Source organism: Diabrotica undecimpunctata, chromosome 8 (assembly GCF_040954645.1).
Source record: "Diabrotica undecimpunctata isolate CICGRU chromosome 8, icDiaUnde3, whole genome shotgun sequence".
Classification (NCBI taxonomy): domain Eukaryota; kingdom Metazoa; phylum Arthropoda; class Insecta; order Coleoptera; family Chrysomelidae; genus Diabrotica; species Diabrotica undecimpunctata.
Window position 1 is genome coordinate 80,874,852 of NC_092810.1, and position 22,202 is coordinate 80,897,053.

The 22,202-nt window shown below is 32.3% G+C and overlaps 2 protein-coding genes across 6 annotated transcripts in view; one reads left to right on the forward strand and one right to left on the reverse strand.

Moving 5' to 3' along the window:
• Positions 1 to 22,202, forward strand: part of LOC140447717 (protein 5NUC-like) — a 174,644-nt gene that overhangs the window by 44,079 nt on the left and 108,363 nt on the right. The window lies entirely within an intron of this gene.
• On the reverse strand, positions 2,111 to 4,933 carry LOC140447716 (uncharacterized). Its single transcript, XM_072540527.1, has 2 exons — positions 4,377 to 4,933; positions 2,111 to 4,178 (listed from the first exon to the last, which is right to left on the reverse strand). The coding sequence occupies exons 1-2, from the start codon at positions 4,485 to 4,487 to the stop codon at positions 2,478 to 2,480; spliced, it is 1,812 nt and encodes a 603-aa protein (XP_072396628.1). The 5' UTR covers positions 4,488 to 4,933; the 3' UTR covers positions 2,111 to 2,477.

The window sequence follows — 22,202 nt, forward strand, 5'->3', positions numbered from 1 at the left end:
ATACCCTAAAACTGAAAGCGCAAATAATCGATTGCAAGTTACAAAATACTTATAGTCATACGAGTTTGGACAAGTACAGTTGTTTAAATAATTGCTTTCTGTGATAAACAAATTGAATAAATTGTAAAATATTTTTTGATCTGCTTGATATTTAGCACACTTTAATAACTCATCAATTGCCATGATTTCAAGTAGCTATATTATCTGTCGTTAGTCACAAAACAAAGTTATTAACATTTATAAATTACTACAAACATATAATATCTTAGGGTTTATGGTTTTTTGGAATTATCTCAATTATTTATGTATTTAAATTTGGTATTTCTCTACATAGAAAACTTTTTATGGTCTACAACTTTTATTTAAATTATTTTTCTTTAGAATGTATACAAAACGTTTTATAAGCAAAATTTTTTATTTTGCCTTTTAAGATTGTTTAAGAAAACAAAGCAAAATCAACTGTACGTCTTTTTCAAAATTACATTTTTAATTAACTAATATTTAACGATACGATTTCCAATATTTAACCTTGTTTATTGTACAAATTATGTAAAAATGTGTATACACATTTTGTACAAAAAACGTTTTTTGAGAACGATTTCCTGAATTGAAATCAAAATGTTAAACATTAAATAATTAAAAATGTGATTTTCATCCCAATCACAACCAATATTTTTGACCTAATCCCATAAAAATCTAATATTTATCTTAAACTATTCACTGATAGCTTCGATTAAACAGCTTGGAAATATGTAAAATATTCCTCTACACAACTCTCTGGGAAAAAATATCTAAATTGAATAAATATAACAACTGAACATTGATATAAAAAAACTAGTTGGTTGACCCCAGCCGGTCGGCAGGTAGTTTCAATGTCTGCATTTGAACTTGACCCAAAACCGATCGATATTTTTATGTTTTCAAATATTATTTAAGTATTAACACTGGCAACATCTATTGGCTTTAAAATGATACCAAATACAGTAATTTTACCTCCCAATGTTAAAATGATGGTTTGATGTAAAAAATTTAATTTATAAAAAAATCGGATTATTGAAAAACCGACAACGGTGCCAAGCCTACAAAGGTGCACTAAACGAACATACACGACTTATAAATAGAAAATGATAGCATTTCTTGGTGATGCTAAATGACTGCAACGTGAAAAGAGCTTAAAACGATAGTGGGATGTATATATATATATATATATATATATATATATATATATATATATATATATATATATATATATATACTATTCTTAACATACTGAATTAAATTAATAAAATTTTCGGTTTCTGACCTAAAAAAGGTATCGTTCGAAATATTAGTTTTAAGATGGCTGTACTGAATATTTAGATTATTATATTCGTCTAATAATGCATTAAAATTATAAAAGTGGATTAAAGTATGACTTGCTTTTTGTAATTTGGCAGGTCCAAGATTAATGGGTAGAATGCTCATATTGTTGCTAATATCCTTTATGTTGATCGCTGCATGTCCGACTGCGATGCACCTGTAATAAAATTATAAGGTTTTCATTTAGGACGTTTAATATTAGATACATATGTGTATGTCTTCAGTTGTATTTTTATGTCGAGTAATGATTTTGGTTGTTTTTCTTTCGTGATTGATATTTTTTATTTCTTCTTTTTGATATTTATTTTTTGTTTTTTCTTTAATTTGTTTGTTACGTACAAATATCTTGGGGGAATTATTTCAGGTAATACTTCACGATTTAACTTTGCTTTTCCAATTATTTTTTCTTTATTTTCTTGTATACTTATATTTATTTCTGAGTAAAGTAACTTCATTTTTTCTTTATGGTTTATGAGATAATTATTATTATAAAGTTATTTTTCAGTAAGTCTCAAAGTTCATTTAGTCACTGAATGTATATTACTATTACAAGCCAATAGGGCGTAATTGACTTTTTTTATAATAATATAATAATAATTTTATAATAAATAATATTTTTATAATTTAAAATGGATCTTGATTTTGTGAATAGAAAGAAGTTCTTGGACAAGAGAATTTTTAAGTTCGGTACCATGACTTGGGGTGTATTATGATGAGAGAAGTAAGGGAAAGTAGCCTAATTTCGGATACCATTTACAATTAGTGTCATATTTTTCACCTAATAACACATTTTAAACTTTTATCTACTCAAGAGTACTTGCAGAGTAATATAGAAACTAATTTTATTATCATAGACAATTGTGCTTTTGTATGTCAAAAATTTTAGGGCTCCTAATTTCGGATACCCTATCCGAAATTAAGACACCATTTTGTTCATCATAAGAATAGTTACACATCTTGACAAAAGTCGCAAATATAGGTTTTCTTCTTATCAGCATTGGCGCACATCTCATGACACCACTTGAAGCACTTTATACACCTTATCCACTTCTCACCGTGTGTATCTTCGGAATATAAACTGTCACAAAACATACATTCTGTGTCTCCATCTTCATCGTCTACATCCATATCAGAATCATCATCCAAAATAAGGTCATCACCAGGATGTGAAGTGTCACTACTACTCGATTCAATTTTTTTCTTTTGCTTTTTTTGGCGTGGAGTTTTTTTCTGTTGACTTGATTTAATTCGTTGCTTATTTTTGGTTTCTTTTCTTTCAAAGACTTTTTTCTTTCTTGTTCGGCTACACTTCGTTCAAGTTCATCTTTATAAGGTGTACTAGTTATTATCCAACTAGAACCTTTTCGAGGATTTTTTTGTTTGTTTGTTTGTGAGGTATAACGGCAAGAAGGCAGTGGACTAATATCCTCAGCTCTTATCATAGTTGCCGTAGTTTCAGTTGCATTTCCATTGGATGATTTATTTGTTAAGTTATGTTTTGGAGGTGTTCTTTCGATAATGCTTTGTGGTTCTGGTCTTGACTGACCTCTTGTTGGTAATACTTCCCCATGATTTTGATTTATGGGTGGTGGTGTTCTTTCTCTTTGTCTCTCCATTATAAAATCGTGATCAGAAAAGTTATTTTTATTAAAAGGATATATTCCAGATTTGCGAAAACCATTCGCGGAAATTTCTGCAGTAGCACTTTTCAAATATGCCGGGCACATAAGCTTACAAATTTGATACGAGTTTATGGTGCGTCCAGGATTTTGCCTTAACCACATCTCAATTTGTTGCGAATAATATGTTTTAAATGGTGACATAAAAGACAAATCTAGAGGTTGTAGTTTGTGTGAACTGTGCGGCGGGATACACAAAATTGTAACGAAATTTGCACGTCCTGCTTCTATCACATCTATATTTCTTGTGTGGCTGTAGTGACCATCAAGAATAAGCAGCACTGGGTCTTCACGGGATGGTTTCACGTGAGCTACGAAATGCTGTAGCCATTGGGAAAAAATGTGCTGCTGAATCCAACCTGATGGATGGCAAGCTGCAATAGAGCCAGGCGGCGATCCATCTAATAATTCCACTTTCATGTTCTTTCTTGGAAACACGAATAATGGAGGGACAAACCCACCAGCAGCATTCATACAAAATACAACAGTAACTAATGCGCCTCTTTCAGTCGCGGTAACAGATCCAACCTGTTTTTTTCCTTTTAATGTTATAACACGAGTATTCTTGGACTGAACCGTTGTTATGCCGCTTTCATCAACGTTATAAACTCTTGCGGGGTTGAAGTTAACTTTTTCCATTGACGTTTCTAAAAGATCATAGAATCTGCTGACATTTTCTGGGGTAAATCCCTTAATTCGGGCTTTCGAGATTCCTTGTGGTTTTCTAAGGGACAAAACTGCGTTTCGCCTCATAAATCCCCTTAACCATTTTTTACCGGCAGATTCGGCATGGGCAAATGGATGACGAAGACCATTCCGTAAAGCTATTTGATATGCAAGTCTCTTGATATCAGCGGTCCCAATTCCGTAAAATCGCCGGTCCATTTCTAGGCAATACGAGACTAAATCTGCTTCCATTTCTGCAGAAAGTACTGGTCTTCTTCCAATTTTAACAGCAACCAACTGCTCCGGAGTTTTATTTTCTTGCTTAACATAATCTTCCAGAGTTGATTTCGGAACAGCAAATAACTTCGAGGCTTTAAGATACCCCATTTCCTTTCCCCTGACGGCACGGATAGCACGTATCATTCGGTCTGGATCCCATTGTTTATGTTTTTTACTTGTTTTTGGCATTTTCTTCTGAAAAGAAACAAAAGTTTTTATGCTAACATGATCATCAATTTAAGGTTCCTAATTTCGGATATCCGAAATTATGGGACTTGTACTATCCGAAATTAGGAATTTTTTATTTTTAAGGTTAGGGCTCTCTAATTTATATGTGATTAAAATCTGCTTTAAATTAGTAGCAAAATCAAATAAAACAGGTTTCTAGCTTACCCCTGCCAAAAGATCAAACTTCAAACAGGAATAAAAACACGAAAAAATAGGCTTTGAAATACGACCGAAAAAAAACTGCACAATAACGTTTGGTGGTTTCGGCACTGCCATCTAACGGGGAGCAGCTCTACTACCTAAACAATTTAAGATAATGTTCTCTGTGGTATTCAGCGTGACATACGTATAGGTTTCTGTTCGCAAATAAAGAAACTTTTTTAGATACACCGCTATCCGAAATTAAGACACTATCCGAAATTAGGCTACTTTCCTCTACTTTATTAGGGCGTTTACAACCTCTATTCTTTGGGCGGAGTTTAATTTGTAGAGTTGGCCACATTTGGAAAATTAATCGATTAACGTTAAGGTGCGTTATCGCCAAAAAACATTTACAAACATCTACACACAAACATTTGCTAACGTTTGCCAACACATGTTTGGCACAGTTTGTTAAAAACAAGAACTCGAGAATTTGAGTAAGTTTGCAAACTTTTGCCATCGTTCCGTCTTGTTTGTACAAAATGGCTCTGAGAAGATAAGTTATACGTGCGACTAGTTTTATAATCATGTTTGAGTTAGTAAAAAACGAGAATATAAAAAAAAGAAGAAATCGTCCACATTATTTCTGTTGCTATTTCACACCAAGCGTCGATTTCTTTAAAATTTATTGTAGTATAGATTATGACTGGCATTCCATATTTCTGGTTTCATTTTGTAAAATTCAATTAATTCTAAACATTATCCCATTCCATTTTTTTGTAAAAAACAGATATGTCTCTACTAATTACTAATCACTCTCCGAAAACAAACTATTCCTTTCCATGGTACAATGAACACAAGGTATGATACATAATGTTCCAAAATCGGTTCGCGTCGCGCATGACGTAGTCATGTGTTTTTATATAATTTGGCTAATTTAATTATAGTAATTATAAAGAGATGATAAAATTATGTTATTATAATATTTAATCATAAATAAAATTTTGAAGTTAATTTAAATTTATTGATTGTCCCACTTCGGTGCCTGAACGAGTAAACATCGTTTTTGCCGTTCTCGTAATTTACAGTGTTTATAATAGTTTTTAAACTTGTTTTGCAATTTATACTTGTTCCAGACAATAACAAAGTGCAGTGTAACTATATACGTGTACTTTCGCGGGTGCATATAATCGCTAAACTTGTATAAACAATATTTCATTTCATCATTCAAACAAGTGCATTTTAACCTTACAAGAAAATAACAACATTTTGGACATTACACTAGTTGCTCCATATCTAGGCAACTTCCATCACTATGGTGTATGATAAGTTGCCGCCTTCTGACACTCAACAATGAATACAAACAAATTGCAAGAAGCTGTCTTTGACTACGAGGATGCTTCAAATCCAACAATGTCAACAAACCAAATTGTAACCAACACAAACCCAACCACCAACAGTAACATATCTTACACGGCTGCAGTAAAATCAGCACCTAGACCAACGTTCCCAAAAAAGGATCAGGCCGTGGTTCTTCATGCCGAGAATAGTTTAAAGCTATACGATTATGTACATGCAATCGGAACTATCATTGGGGACAAGAACATTTGCTTCGCATCCAGGATATCGAATAATAGGGTATGTATTTACTTATCTAATTCTGAACTTGTAGAAAAATTGATAGTCTCATCCATTCATTCAAATTAATACATTTTCACTAAATATTGGGAGACTTATATCTCCAACCAAAAGAATTGTTATTTCAAATATCACCTTTTATTCCTCATGATCTAGCTGAAAATGCTATAAAAAGTCTTGACTTATAACTAGCATCTCCCATATCGTTTCTCAAAGCAGGTATCCCTGGAGATGAATACAGTCATGTTTTAAGCTTCGGGCGCCAAGTTTATACATTTCCCCCTTCTGATAACTACGAACTACAAACATCAATAACTATTTCATATGATGGTCATGAACATAGAATTTTTCTTTCTACAGATAGAATGGAATGTTTTATCTGCAAGCAAACAGGACATGTTGCAAATAACTGCATTAATCCCCCATCGGTCATTATTCCTATACAGTCAGAAACCCGAGCTCCCATTTCTAACAATGAACCTAGCACGAATATAAATGAAAGCGTCTTATATCTCTAATGAATTAACTAAAAGAAAATCCAAAAAGAAAAAGCGAAAAACGGATGATACCAGTATCTCTGATATTACTAAACTCGACATTACCGAATATTACAACAAAAATCCACAAAACAATATACTCTCCTTAAACGATCTTTTTGCGTTTTTAGAAAATACTAAAGGCAGCAGTGACCCCTATCATGAGGCCCTAAAGTTTACAAACGACATCAATACACTCCTTACCAATTTGATTTTTATCTACCCGCATCTTTCTCAAGAACAATGAAAAACAGATTTACACGATTAATGAAAAAAATCAGACATCAATACAATGTTAAATCTGCAGAAAATAACGATATAATAACATTACCATGTCTTTCACAAACAGATCCCAGTGACGATGAATCTTACTCTGATACTTACCTTGCCTCCCAAAACTCTTTAAACTAATCTTTCTCTTTAATACAATGGAATTGTGATGGGTTTTACGTCTAGAACGCATCCAACAACTTATCCAAGAGACCGCTCCAGAAATTCTTTATCTACAAGAAACAAATTAAAAGGAAACCCAAAATCCGTACCTAAAAAATTACATAGGCTATCATCAGATTAGATCCACACCCTTACGCGCAAGTGGCGGTACTTCTATTTTTGTATCGTCAGATATATATTCCGAAAAATTTAACATCACTTCTAATTTAGAGGTAGTAGCATTCTGGTGTCCTCAGAAAATCACTATTTGCAATATATATTTACCACCTAATAAGGGGATAAATCATACAGAAATTTCTAAGTTTAATAGCAGAACTGCCATCCCCATTCATCCTCGTAGGAGATTTTAATGCTCACAGCACAATGTAGGGATCTAACAGCACATTTGGCAGAGGAAAAATTATACAAAACATAATTAGCAATGAAGATATATTTCTACTCAACACTGGTTGTAGCACCCACTTCAATATATCTTCAGGAACTTTCTCAAATATCGATCTCAGCCTTTGTGATCCAAAACTAGGTCCATCTCTAACATGGTGTCCACTAGATAGTCTGTTCGATAGTGATCATTTCCCTATATTAATCTCAGACAATAAACCCAAATCGTACAACCCAATAAGTAAATGGCGTATTGCACTAGCGGACTGGATGAATTTCAGTCAAAACGTCCGAGATCAAGTCAATTCAATTAAATATGAATATAACATAGACCACTTAGTGGATCAGTTCACTAATTGCATAATTAACTCCGCTCAAAAATATATAGGAAAATATTCTGTTAAACCTACACGAAAATCAGTTCCTTGGTGGAATGACTCCTGTGCTGTAGCAGGTCGTGTATGCAAGAAAGCTCTGAATAAATATAGACGAACAAAAACTAATGAAAATCTTATCAAGTTTAAATTAGCTCAAGCTAAGTCAAAACGTATCATAAAGGAAAGCAAAAAGACTTCATGGAACCTTTATGTCAATTCTATTTCTTCCAGCACACCTCCAAGCCAAGTTTGGAACAAAATTAAACATATGAAAGGTCAAAGCACCGCCTACAAAATCCCCGAATTAATTCATGACAACAAAATAGTGACTCAAAGTCAAAGTATTGCCAAGATCTTTGCGCATCACTTTCAATCCAAAGCACTAAACCAAAATAAGAGGAAAATCCACAGCTGCAACCTCATCTTTATTACAAAATTCTGTCGAGTCCCTTACTACATGGTCCGAGAAAACTGGCTTCAGGTTCTCTTCCAATAAATCCAAAATAATTAAATTCACCAGGAGATACAAGAGCACAGAAATACCCAAACTAACACTAAACGGAGTAAGTTTAGAGTCAATTGATCATTACAAGTTTTTAGGACTAACTGTCGATAACAAACTCACCTGGCGACGTCATATCGATGAAATAAAAGGCATCTGTTTAAGAAGAATGAATTTGTTAAAGACATTGTCCCACCATGAATGGGGTGCCGATGAAAGTGTTCTACTCAAAATATATCGAGGTATAATCCGATCCAAATTAGACTATGGTTGTATAGTTTACTTGTCTGCATCCAATAATTTATTACAATCTTAAAACTCTGTTCACAACACTGCTCTCCGAATTTGCTTAGGAGCTTTTCGATCCAGTTCCGCTGAAAGTCTCTATTGTGAATCTCATGAACTCCCCCTTTACCTCTGGAGTCAGCAACTACTACTATCTTATGCTAGCAGAATTTCGTCGAATCCGACTAACCCTGTATTTAATCTTCTGACCTCGCCAAGACCTGGACTCGTAATCTCGCCCAGATGTATACTTTCAATCCCACAGATCCTACAACCCTTGTGCCAAGACACAAAATTATCTCAAACAATTGCATCTATAAAATCAGAATCCCCGCCATGGTCTAGAACACCTCCTTTTATAAACACTTCTCTCTGTAAATTTAATAAGCAACAAACAAATAATATCTTTTTTCGACAAGCTTTCAAAGATATTGTGAATACATTCCACTATGATAAGGTGCTTTATACCGATGCATCCCGAAACGCAGATGGAGTTGGCTGTTCTGTCACTACAGTTGATACAGTGCTGCGACAATACCGAATATCAAACAAATGTAGCATGTTTTCAGAAGAACTCTTTGGTATTTCAAAAGCTCTCGAGTTCCCTTTTGACAATCATCAAAGTGTAGCTCTGTGTACCGATTCCTTATCCGCAATTCATTTGTTAAAAAATATTTACAATCAACATCATTTAGTACAAAAAATATTAGAATCGATCCATCTCCTCACTTCCCGAGGGACTTCAATAACAATAATATGGGTGCCTTCTCATATCGGCATCCAATGAAATGAGATGGCTGACAGCGCTGCAAAGGAAGCATCTACATCCAACTTACCTGTCTACAACATACAGCTCCAAGAAGATTTAAAATCAAAATTCAAAAGGAATATCCAAGACAAGTGGCAGAAACTTTGGATCACCAAAAACACAAAGCTCAGAGAAATACAACCTAATGTTTACAGCTATTTATCCCTAGCATCTCTGAACAGAAAAGAAAAGATAGCAATACGAAGATTGAGAATAGGACACACACGTTTGACACACGGTCATCTTATGTCCTCTACAGACCAACAGTTATGCTCTCACTGCATAACTGTCACGATATTCCTATCACCGTCAAACACATTCTCACAGAATGTCAGCACTACCAGGCCACCCGCATTGCCAACAATATAACCCATAGTCTAGAAGAACTTCTGAACTGTTCAAGCCGACTCAAGAGCCTAATAGACTCCTAATAGACTTTTTAAAGACTTCTCAATTGTTTAACAAAATATAATTTACATCATATTTTTATTCTTCACAATTGTAAACTTTGTATCATAACTTTGTAAGTACTATTGGAAACCTTTGCTCCCGTGTCAATGACCTAAGATGTTGAGACACGTTAATTCGAAATAAAAAAAAATTTATTGATTTTTGGTACAGTTATTTTGTTAACATAGATATCCTTTATAAAACAAGTTTTAATTATCTTTTATTACACGTAGGTACAGGTTAATCAACTTATACTCCAGAGTTTGATATTTCAGATGTTTAAAAAGATACAAAAAAGTGGTAATGAAGGTACACAAAATTTGTACGTATATACTGAACTAAACACAAAATCAAAATAAATAATGATAAAGTCAACTTTATTTAGATCGGATGAGTTAGCTGGCCATCGAATATGAGTGTAGTAGTGAGGTTACACAATATTGCATAATATTTTGAATGACATCTTTTGTAATTTTCACACATAAAATTATCTTGGTATTGTTTAATAATGATAACATTATATATTTTAATAATGATAACATGATTTAACAAAGAAAAATATGTTATTTTAGAAGATGCTAAATGGATTTCCTCCGAAATAGATCTTATTGCAAATTGCATAGCAGACTGAGGCTAGTTTCTTACTTAACAAATCGATATGAAAAAACCATTTAAGGTTGCTGTCTAAAAAAATAACAACAATTTTACAGTAACATGTTAAAAAGCTTTAAACTGATATATTCATATGAATTCGGGGTCTTCGTTAATCTACAAAATGAAAGATATTATAACGGAGTTTTTTCTAGTTGCGTAAATATGCACATCACTCAGTTTATCCAAATGTTTTTAAAAGCACCTATTTTTAACACATAACAAACATTCAAAAATAGCGATGGTTCATGAAGAATAAAAATGAATTAATGCAGAGCTGGATGAATTACTGCAGAACGCAGATATCGTTAGATTTGTAAAATCACAAAGACTAAACTGGCTTGGCTACTTAAAAAGAATGTCAGATAATCGAGCTGTCCAAGTAATCCAGAGATTAAAACCCCAAGCAAATAGGACAAGAGGTAGGCCCAATAAAAAGTGCATAGAGGATATAGAGGAAGATCTTCGAACCATTAACGTCATGCAGTGGTGAAGCAAAGTATTCGACATGGTATTCAACATTTTACCCATCAATTTTTTTAAGCCCTTGCGAAGTGGATATTTGTATAAAGAGACATATGTAAGCATATTGTTCTGAAGCTATTTTTACGCAACTCAACAATATTGGCAATATCATTTTAAAGTCGTCTACTTTAAAATGTATAATGTATGTCTGAATTGTCAATATAGATGAGTCAGATAAAATTAAATTAATAGAAGAATTTTTCACTAAGTAACAAAAACAAAATTTGTTTAATTTACTAATGTTTGTATTTTGAGAACGATTTCCGAAGTGGAAATTGAAACGTCAATAAACGTATTTTAACCTTTAATTGTGGCTTATTCCCAGTTAAATAGTAATTATATGTAAGCATATATCTAAATTATTTTTCTATTATAAAATAGATGACTAAGTCAGTATTGAGTAACTTTAAAATATATTTATTATCTCATAACTTGCAATTTGCAGTCGTCATCATTGATAACCGATATTAATATCGAACTTTTGTTTTTATACAAGCCTTCTGTCTTGCTGGTGTAAAGTTGTCTGAAGTCGATATTTATTGTGTTTTGCGTTTGAACTAATTTGTGCCTTATTTTCATATTATTATATTGTTTGGTAAGTAAATTTTGCATATAATAATCGGTAGGTTAGAGTAATGTATATACTTTTTATTTTACTAAATATTAAAATAAATAAATCTAAAATACCATATTGAATTATAAATCAGACTTTTCTTTATTGTAATCTATTTTGTTTTTATTTCAGTAAAACTGCTTGGAAATGAGTGACAGTGAATCAAAATACGCAAATCTACTACTATTTACTTATACAAAAAGAGTGCGTATATTATTAGTATAAGTATGAAAACAAAAATAAATATTTCGCCTGTACCCCCAAGAAAAGAAAAGGTTTTACGCTACTGAAAATATATTTTTTATTTAATTCTCGATCACTATAACCAAAACAAAACATTTAAAAAAAATTCGATCATTTTTTGACCATAATTTCAAAATCATTTTTTTCATTTCATTTTTTTTTTTGACCATAATTTCAAAATTGAGAGGTTTTGGCTGTCCAGACTATTTGGACGTGTGTAGTGTCGCTCCGAAATTAAATTCCAATTTTGGGTAGTTTCGAGTGTAATCTGCATGCAAATTAGTGTAAAGTGTATTTAAAAAGGACCTTTATGTAAGTAAATAATCAGTTATCTGATTTTGAACTGTATTAAATTAATAGTTAGTTTTAATTGCCCTACGGATAAAAGTGAAACTTCTGAGTGGTCGAAACGAGTTGAGCTTTTTGTGCTGGACGGGTGATTAAGAACGATAAACAATAATAATTATCAACAAAAACAATAGGTCTGTTATTCAGGTTTCGGTAAAACTATACAGAATTATAAAGGCTGAATTTATTTGCTGTTTTGATATTGATTGTATTTTTGTATTTACAAGTGGTAGAAGTCGAAACTGGTTAGGATCGAGAATAATTGCTATAATTTAACTATAGAGGTAGGCGCGGCGCTTGTCGAGATCCGTAACCGTTACTTATAATATTTATATTGATAAATACTTTAATTATTTGAATAAGAAGAAAGATGGCGGATGGTAAGGTTGATGAAGATGGTAAAAGAAAAAGCAAAGAGGAGATAGACATATTTAGCAGGAGCAGAAAAGTGAGCCGAACGCCAGACAGGTCGAAACCAACAACGAATGAAACCAGCAGCCAGAACGAAATGATGGAACTAATGAGAGAAATAGCAAGCGATAATAAAAAGAAAAACAGGGATCTGGAAGAGATAAAAAATACAATGGGTAATATGATTGAGGAACTAAAAGAAATTAGGAAGAAAAATAGTGAATACAAATTGCAAATGGAAGAAATAATAAGAAAAAATGAAAATCTAAAGAAAGAAATGACAACAATGAAACAAGAAATAGATAAAATAGAAATAGCCTTGGAAGCATGTCAGAAAGAAAAGAAGAAAAATAACCTAATAATGAGAGGCTTACCAATAAACACAATAGAAGTAAAGCAACTGGAGAACTTCATAGAAACAAAAATGGGAGTAAAATCAGAAATAAATAGGGTACAAAAGATAAATGAAACAATGTGTGTTATCGAATGTAAAAAATTCGAAGATAAAATGAAAATACTGAAAGCCAAGGGTAAACTAATAAACTATAAGCAACATAGAGTATATATAGAATGTGACCTAACATTAAAAGAGATAGAGATACAAAGAAATCTTAGGAAGATAGCAGCAGATGAAAAGACTAATGGGAAAAGGACAAAAATTGGATATGGTTTCATAATTATAGAAGGCATTAAGTGGAAATGGAATCAAAAAACAAGCCGGATAGAAAAAATAACATACAATACAGAACCAACTGGTTCAAAAAACTAGCTGAAGAAAACACAATGACGGACCGAGAAACAAAACAGGCACAGAACAGGGACATGAGCAGATCTAAAGATAATAACACAAACGGAAGTAAAAACAAATTGAAGTACAACTTAAACACAGAAAAGAACAAAACAATTTGGAAAATGGCATCATGGAATGTAAGAGGTATAAATGGGAAGGAAATAGAACTGGGGGAAGAAATTAGAGATAATAACATTGAAATAGTAGCTATAACAGAGACAAAGAAAAAAGGAAAAGGATCAATAATGTTAGAAAACGGAATGTTACTAATATACAGTGGAGTGGAAGAAATGAAGAGAGCTCAGGCAGGAGTAGCGTGCATGATAAAGAAGGAAAGTATCAACAAAATAAAAAATTGGATATATTACAACGAACGTATACTAAGAGTAGACATAGATATGGATACAGAGGAAACCAATACAAACCTAATCATATGTTATGGACCAGATGAAGACGCAACAAAAAACGAAAAGAATGAATTCTGGGACAAATTACAAGATGTGATAAATGATTATACAGAGAAAATTGTTATCACAGGAGACATGAACAGCAGAGTGGGGAAAGAAACAGAAAAATGGAACAATGTCATCGGACCTTATGGGGAGGACAAACTAAACAAAAATGGAAAATTACTACTCGAATTCTGTCTAGACAATAACCTGGTGATTATGAACACACACTTCCAACATAAAAGGATACACAAGATCACAAGAGAAGTCAAATCAAGAGACGAACAATCAATTATAGACTATACTATAGTGCAAAAAAACAGAGAAGAACTAGATAAGAGACGTAAAAAGGAGTTATGAAATTGGTAGTGACCACTATCTACTAGAAATCACATTCAAAAGCAAAAGAAAAGAAATAAAAAGAAATGAGAACATAAACAGAAAACACAAAGAAATAATAAAAATTTATAAACTAAGGGAAGAAACAACGAGAATAAGATACTCAGAAGGACTAGAGAAAGAGATGGACAATGAACATGAAATAACAGAAACAATAGAAGAAGAATGGGGAAAATTTAAAAATGCGATGATAAAAACAGCTAAATCAATATGTGGAACCACAAGAAATAACAACAGAGGGAAACGAACATCTTGGTGGAACGATGAAGTGAAAAGAGAAATAAAAGAAAAGAAGAAATTATGGAAAGAATACATCCAAGACAAAACACAACAAAAATATGAAAATTATAAGAGACAAAGAACAAAAGTTAAAGAGATAGTTAAGAAAGAGAAAAAGAAAAGTTGGGAAAAATTCGGGGAAAAAATGGAAGAAAACAGCAAAGAAAACGTAAAATTATTTTACAGAACACTGAAAAACCTAAGAAGCAACAAAGAAACAAAACTGAAACAAATAATGAACAAGGAAGGAACAATAATAAACGACGATAAGACAATAATGGAAAGATGAAGAGAACATTTTCAGCTGATACTGAATGGAAATCAAGCGAATACAATGGAGAAGGAAAGCCACAACAGGAGAGTATCCATGAGAAACACGGAAAATCCAGAAACTATAGAAAAAGAAGAACTGGAAGAAGCAATAAGAAAGATAAAGATTGGAAAAGCACCAGGAAGCGATGAAGTAGCACCAGAAAAGATGAAATATATAGGAGTAAAAGCAAAAGAAAAATTGTTATACATATATAACCTAATATGGAAGAGAAAAGTAATACCCAGAGAATGGACAAATGCAGTAATTATACCTATATACAAGAAAGGAAACACATGAGACTGTAGGAACTATAGAGGTATATCACTACTATGTGTAGCAGCAAAAGTATACGAAACCCTAATAGAAAGGAAAATTAGAAAAGAAATAGAACATAAATTAGATGATGTACAAAGTGGATTCAGGAAAGGACACGACACACAAGACCATATATTCACCATGCAACAAGTAATAGAAAAAGCCTTAAAGAAAAATAAAGAAATACATCTGAGCTTTATAGACATGGAAAAAGCATTCGACTCAGTCAAAAGAAAAGATATATGGGAAAGCCTAAAGAAGAAACAAGTAAGTGAAGAACTGATAGAAGCAACAATGAGTATATACATGAAAACAACAAATACAGTAAGAATGTTAAATATACAGTCAGAACCACTTGAAACAACCCAAGGAGTTAGACAAGGGGGAAGTCTCAGCCCAGTACTATTCATAAATGTAATAGATGAGATAGTGAAAGAATGTAAGAAAACATTCAAGAAATACTGCATCGGTTGGAACAAAATGCAAATGATAAATGCTGAGATGTGTATATTTGCAGACGACATAGTACTAATTGCGGAAACTGCAGAAAAACTGAAATACAACTTGGAGAAATGGAACCTAGAAGCAAGCAAATACAACTTAAACGTAAACAAAGAGAAGACTCAAATAATGAAAATATCAAGGAAACAAGGGACGGAAGATCAAATAGAAGTAATGATAGACCAACAAAAAATAATATAGACAAATTCATACAAATACTTAGGAACAGTAATCAACAACAAAGGAGACATCGAAGATGATCTTAACAATAGAATGGAAAACACAGGACAACTATTCCAAGCACTAAATAGAGGATTCCTTAATAACAAAGAAATATCAACAAAGACCAAGATGACAATATACAAAACAATATATAGACCTACAGTGACATATGGAGCAGAAAATTGGATATTAAACAAAAGACATCAGAGCAGAATTCAGGCAGCAGAGATGAAATACATCAGAAGAACGATAGGAGTAAAAAGAACTGATAGAATCAGAAATGAAGAAATAAGAGAAAGACTCAAAATCAAACCGATACTCGAGTCAATCAAAGAGAAAAAATTGGCATGGTTCGGACATCTAACTCAGATGGACAATAATAGACAAGTAAAAAGAGTGTGGGACGCCAAACCAATAGGGAAGAACAGAAGAGGAAGACCCATTAAAGAATGGAACAGTGACATCTCGCAGATACTGCAGAGTAAGGGTAAGACTTGGCAGGAAGCAACACAGATGGCATCCAATAGGAAGATATAGGACGGAATGGAGAAAGTTCGTTAAGAGCTAGGACACCTCAAAAGACTGTCAAATATTGTAATTTAATGAATTGTATTGTAAACGGCCCAACACCGAAAGGTACAAATGGGTTCTACTGATTAAGTAAGTAAAGTAATTTCAAAATTAATGTATACGTTAAGCTGTAATAATGGGTTCTAGCGGTCTTGACTACGTCACACTCCTGGGCCAGCTGTGAAATGTCATGCGCAATATCATACCTTGTATTATTCATTATACCATGATTCCTTTCTACTATGACAAACTATAAAACCTAGTGTCTCCACCAAACACGCACGAACAACGAATCCCTTTGAAGTACCGACAGCCGACGGAACCTTGCCAAACAATTGCAAACGTTTGCAATTGTTTGGGAGCCTTCTGAAATCTGTCTACACCAACCAAATAAAATTATTTGTTAACAGTTGCAATCATTTGCAAACGTTTGCAAACATTTTGCGCGCTTGGTGAAAACGCACCTTTAGAAATTTATTGTTTGCTAGTGTGATTGTATCGAGATGTAATATTTGGAATGGTTTCATTGCTGTGGGGGTAACATTATAAAATGGTTTGATTGGTTTTGTGTCGTATTTAATTAGTTGACAGATTTCGCACTCATTTATATAAGTTTGAATCGAAGCCCTTTGATTGGGCCAATAATATATATTTTTTATACGTGACTCGGTCTCATCCAATCCTCTATGGTTTTATTTTCCTTGGTAGTTTTTAATTATTTCTTTTATTTCATCGAGGGAAACATCGATAAGTTTTTTTAAACAGTTAATGAAGGATATTTGGGAACTTTTAAAGAATATTTGGACGACTACGCTGAACTTTTCGTATATAGGATTTTCAAAATATAAATAATATTTTGTTTACAACATATTCTTTGATGAATTTTATGACATCCTTATTATTAAATAATTTAATAATACTGGGTGTTGCTGGTTCGAATTTTATTTATTTTATTCTGCGATAGGGATGCCGATAGTTAGATTTTCTTGATTAATGTGTCGCATTCAACTATGAGTGATTCGTTTTCTATATCATTTTTCTAGAATATTAAGTAAGTTCTTCGTCAAAATTTATTATATAATCAATTTCTTCTTTGCTATTTAGTTGTGCTTCATTTGTTTCATTTACGTTTAATTCTATCCTGGATAGAAAATCACTATTAGTGTTTAATGCACCCTTTTTGTATATGATATTGTAGTCATATGCCTCCAATTTAAGGCGCCATCTAACTAACTTTGAGTTAGGGTCCTTTAAAGAAAATAGGCATTGTAATGGCTTATGGTCAGTTACAATTGTAAATTTACGACCGAAAAGATAAGGCGAGAGTATTTTACTGCCTAAACAATTGCAAGAAGTTCCTTCTCAATTGTTGAGTAGTTGGTTTCGCTTTTATTTAGAGTTCGACTAGCAAACGCTATACGTAAATCAGATCCGATGTTTCCTTGGCTTAATACAGCTCCTAATGCAAAGTTGCTTGCATCTGTGGTAAGGTTAAATGGTTTAGAAAAATCAGGGTACTGCAGTATACCATTAATCTTCTCGTTAATGCAGGGTCATTAACGAGAAGATTTTTACTCATTTCAAAGCACTGAGAATAATCTGAATCGTTTACATTTATAATTGCATCTTTTTTGAGACGAGAAGTTAAAGGTTTAGTTAATTTTTGAAAAATCTTTTATGAACTTTTTATAGTATCCCAATAATCCTAAGAAACCTTTTAGTTGTTTAGTATTTTTTGAAATAGGAAAGTTCACTATAGCTTTAATTTTATCTGGATTGGGTTTTACGCCATCTGGTGTAACGATGTGTCCCAGATATGCAACCTCTTTTCTTAAAAATTTTGATTTATCAATCTGTATTTTAAAATTTGACTTTCTTAATCTCTTAAAAACTTCTTTTAGATTTGTAAGGTATTCTTGGAGACTAGTACTAAAAACTATAATATCGTCCAAGTACACAAGACACTTTTCATTTTGTATTCCTCGAAGTATATTATTCATTACTCTTTGGAAGATCGCCGGGGCGTAATCCAAAGGGCATTCTAAGGAATTATTAGTGACCGTTTTCGGTATTAAAAGCTGTTTTAGGTATATCTTCTTCGGCCATTTCTATTTGATGAAATCCCGAAGCAAGATCTAAAGTTGTGAAATAATGACAATGACCTGGTTTGTCAAGTAAATTGGAAATATTAGGTAGGGGATATCGATCTCCTAAAGTAATTTCGTTTAATTTTCTATAGTTAACTACGATCCTATACGTACGAGTAGGTACTTGGGAGTTGTCCAACTTTTTTCGAACTACCCAAATTGGGGATGACCATGGTGAGTCTGAGGGACGGATAATATTTTGATTCAGCATACTTTGAATCTGGTTCTGTACCTCTTTTCTACAGATTTCAGGATATCTATAGGACTTCGAATAAATAGGTATATCTTTAACTGTTTTAATATTATGTTTTACTTTACTAGTAAAGGATAGCATATTGCCTGTTACATGAAATATATCTGAAAATTCTTTGATTAGCTTTAATATTTTTCCCATTCCTCGATATTCATGTGTTCGATACGAACTTTGGATATATAGAATTTGAATTTGTCTGCATATATATTACTAGCGGACCAACTCGACATCGAGTTTTGATGTAAGTTTTGCTGATATTTAAGAGGGGCGGAGTCTAACGATCCATCGTTTCCGTCGGCTGGTGTAAATGTTCCAAAAATCCTAAAAATAAACTGTATCGACGCCAATTAAAAATCGATACAGTAGTTTTTTAGGATTTTCAGGAAGATTTATATTATGAAACGGAAACAATATGATTGTTAGACTCCGCCCCTCTTAAATAAAAAACGGAAGTAAAACCGGAAGTAACTTTTTTTTGCATATTTTAGATTGTAAAATGCCACGTTTAAGAAAAAGAAGTCGGTTTGAGAACTCTAACTAACTAACTAACTAAATTTATATTTAAATATTATTTAAATTTAAAAAGTACAGAAAACAGTATGATGCTCCGCGCTAGTCTACACTACCGCCTACTGTTCCACTTTTTTGAGAATACGCCACAATTTTACTTTATAATAAGTTTATTTTTTATTTATTTATTTAAAATAAACCTAATTTAAAGTAAAATTGTGGCTTATTCCCAACAAAATTAATAATATATTTCTAACTAATAAATTAAAAACAAAGTAATGCTTACCTCATTATTTAATTCTTCAAGTATTAAACTCAAAACGTAGTCTAAATCTCTAAATATCAATCACAACACCTCACACACGCTGCACTTGTTGGAAACAGAATACTTTCTAACTAAACATAAAAATAAAAAATTACCAACTCATCAGATAGTGTAAAACAGACCCCATAAATTAAAATCGGAGACAGGAGGATCCCGAATTCTGAGTGGTCATTATCGTTATTCCTTAAGTGGAAACACTTGTTGGCGCATTCCAGCATTCGAGAATTGACGCGTTGTTGCATTGTGTATAATATTGAATTCCTATACTTTACTATAGGAAAAATTCATTTTATGGCCGCCATTTTTAAACCGGTTCGAATTTTTAAAATTTTAAACCTTAGGGGGAATCTACTCAACAATCTGTTTAATTATTCGAAAAAATTATTCTCCTATCTATCACCGTTTAGGAGGAGTATTGCGCACAAGAAAAGGGCTTAGCCTTTTAGTATATAAGATTTAAAATAGGGTAAACTGTGCTATAGTTTTCTGAGAATCTTTCAGCTTCGATAGGTGAAGTGAAAGTAATTTTACAGGCGTTCTCAGAAGAGTTCACAATACTGCAAATGGCTTTATTATCTTGAACTTTTGTTAAACATTGTGGGATTTCTAAATTCCCAATTTTGGTATAGGGGATTATTACATCACCATTATTGACATTTTTTATGTCTACCAAAATTATTTGTTCGGTTCTAGGAGGCACTACTATGCAATTCATGCTTTCCTTTTTAACGTTATGATAAAAATTTGACTATTTTTTGTAATTAAGACATTATTTGCAAGGTTATTTTGGCATTAAGTTTCTTAAGATTGGCTAATCCTAATAAACAATCAAAGTAGTCATGAAATTTAAATATACGATAATTTATTTTTATAGGATTTTTGGTTTGAAATATTTTAGAAGTAGGAATTACAGTACAAAAATTTTGTTGGGTCATGTCTAATGCCGTTGAAACGTGAAAAAGCTTCCGAAAAATGGAATTTTAAAAATATTTTTCCGGTACATTAGGAACAACAATAGATTTAGTACTACCGGTATCAATTAAAACTTTCAGATTATTTTCAGGAAAAATTATATACGGTAGTTCACTTTCTTTATTTGTTATATTTAATAATTCTATTCAATTTGGTCCGAGGCAAGTTGCTCTAAAAAATGGTCATTATCTTCAGAATTATTTATTTCGTCTATATTATGTAGTTCTGTAATTATATTTTGTGTTTTATTTATTTTTTTTTTTTTTCTAAAAAATGGCTTTGTTTTTTTTATTTTGTTGCTTTATTTGTTTTTTTTTTTACTTTGTTTTGTTTTTTTTTTGTATTTATTTTGTTGTTTTTTGTTCTATTTCTATTTTCTTAATTCTTAGACTAAAACCACACTTAGAATTTATTAATTCCTTATAAAGTTCGGTTATATTAATAATTTGTAAATCACATTCTAATATAATGTGTGTTAGATCGCCTATTTTGCCACAAGTACAATTGGGAGTATTTGATAAGCCGATTCCATGCATGTAAGATGGCGTAAGAGCATGATTTGCTCTCAGCCGATTAATGGTCTTTATAAAATGTCGATTAGATTATATGTAGAACCATCTTCTTGCGGGTATCCTAGTGTTACAATGATAAAAGTTTAAGCCAGTTTTACATTCTCTGTAATATAAATGTCAATTATTTTTAAGTTTTGTCTACTAACGGTGTCAATATCTGTCGCTGGAATTAAATTTTTGTTTACTTTTTCTCCAAGCATATATGCTGATTTAGCCAAATTATCAACGATCTCATTGCCTTTTATTCCCGAATGGCCCTTGATCCATGTAATTATTACATTTAATCCTAATTGTATAGTTTTATGAAGAATTATAAGATTTTCAGTTCAATGTGGTTTATGTGTTTGACTACTTGAATGTTGTTAAATCTGTCGACCACGCTTTTACTGTCAGTAAATATAACATAGTTGCTAGTCGGATTCAGTACTACATACTGAAGAGCAAACATTATTGCCATCATTTCTGCTGTGTATATTGAGCATTCACTGGGTAAGCTATACTGGTGATGGTAATTTTTATTTTCGTGGAACATTGCACAGCCCGTTTCATTTGCCTCTTTTGACCCATCAGTAGAAATGTACTAATAATTTGTCCATTTTTCTTTAATAATTATATCGTTTTATAGAAAGGTATAGATTTTTTAGTTCTCCAGTACCTATGGGTGAGGTCTAAAACTGATAGCTCATTAAGATCTTGAAGGTATTTACAATTTTTGGACATAATTCGGACTGTAAATTTGTCGCTAAGGAATTGGTGGCGTAAATACAATGGAGGTTCCCCGCTTCATTTTCCATTATTTGGACTGGAGTGGATTATAAATAACCTATGCATAATCTCAGGCATTTATTTTTTTGAACTTGGAAACTTTGTTTAGATGTGTATTGGCTGCCGATCCAAATAAATGACAGTTATAGTCGAAAATCGGCCTGATCATGTTACGGTAAAACATCTAAGCAATATTTGGGTCTGCTTCCCAATTTGTTTTACAAAAAGCTCTTAAAATGTTTATTGA

Excerpts from the sequence above, each read along its gene's own strand:
- LOC140447716 (XM_072540527.1), bottom strand. The coding sequence starts at position 4,487 with ATGGCAGTGCCGAAACCACCAAACGTTATTGTGCAGTTTTTTTTCGGT. Across the intron at positions 4,179-4,376 it reads AGTTTGATCTTTTGGCAGGG|AAGAAAATGCCAAAAACAAG; the intron begins GTAAGCTAGAAA and ends GTTTCTTTTCAG.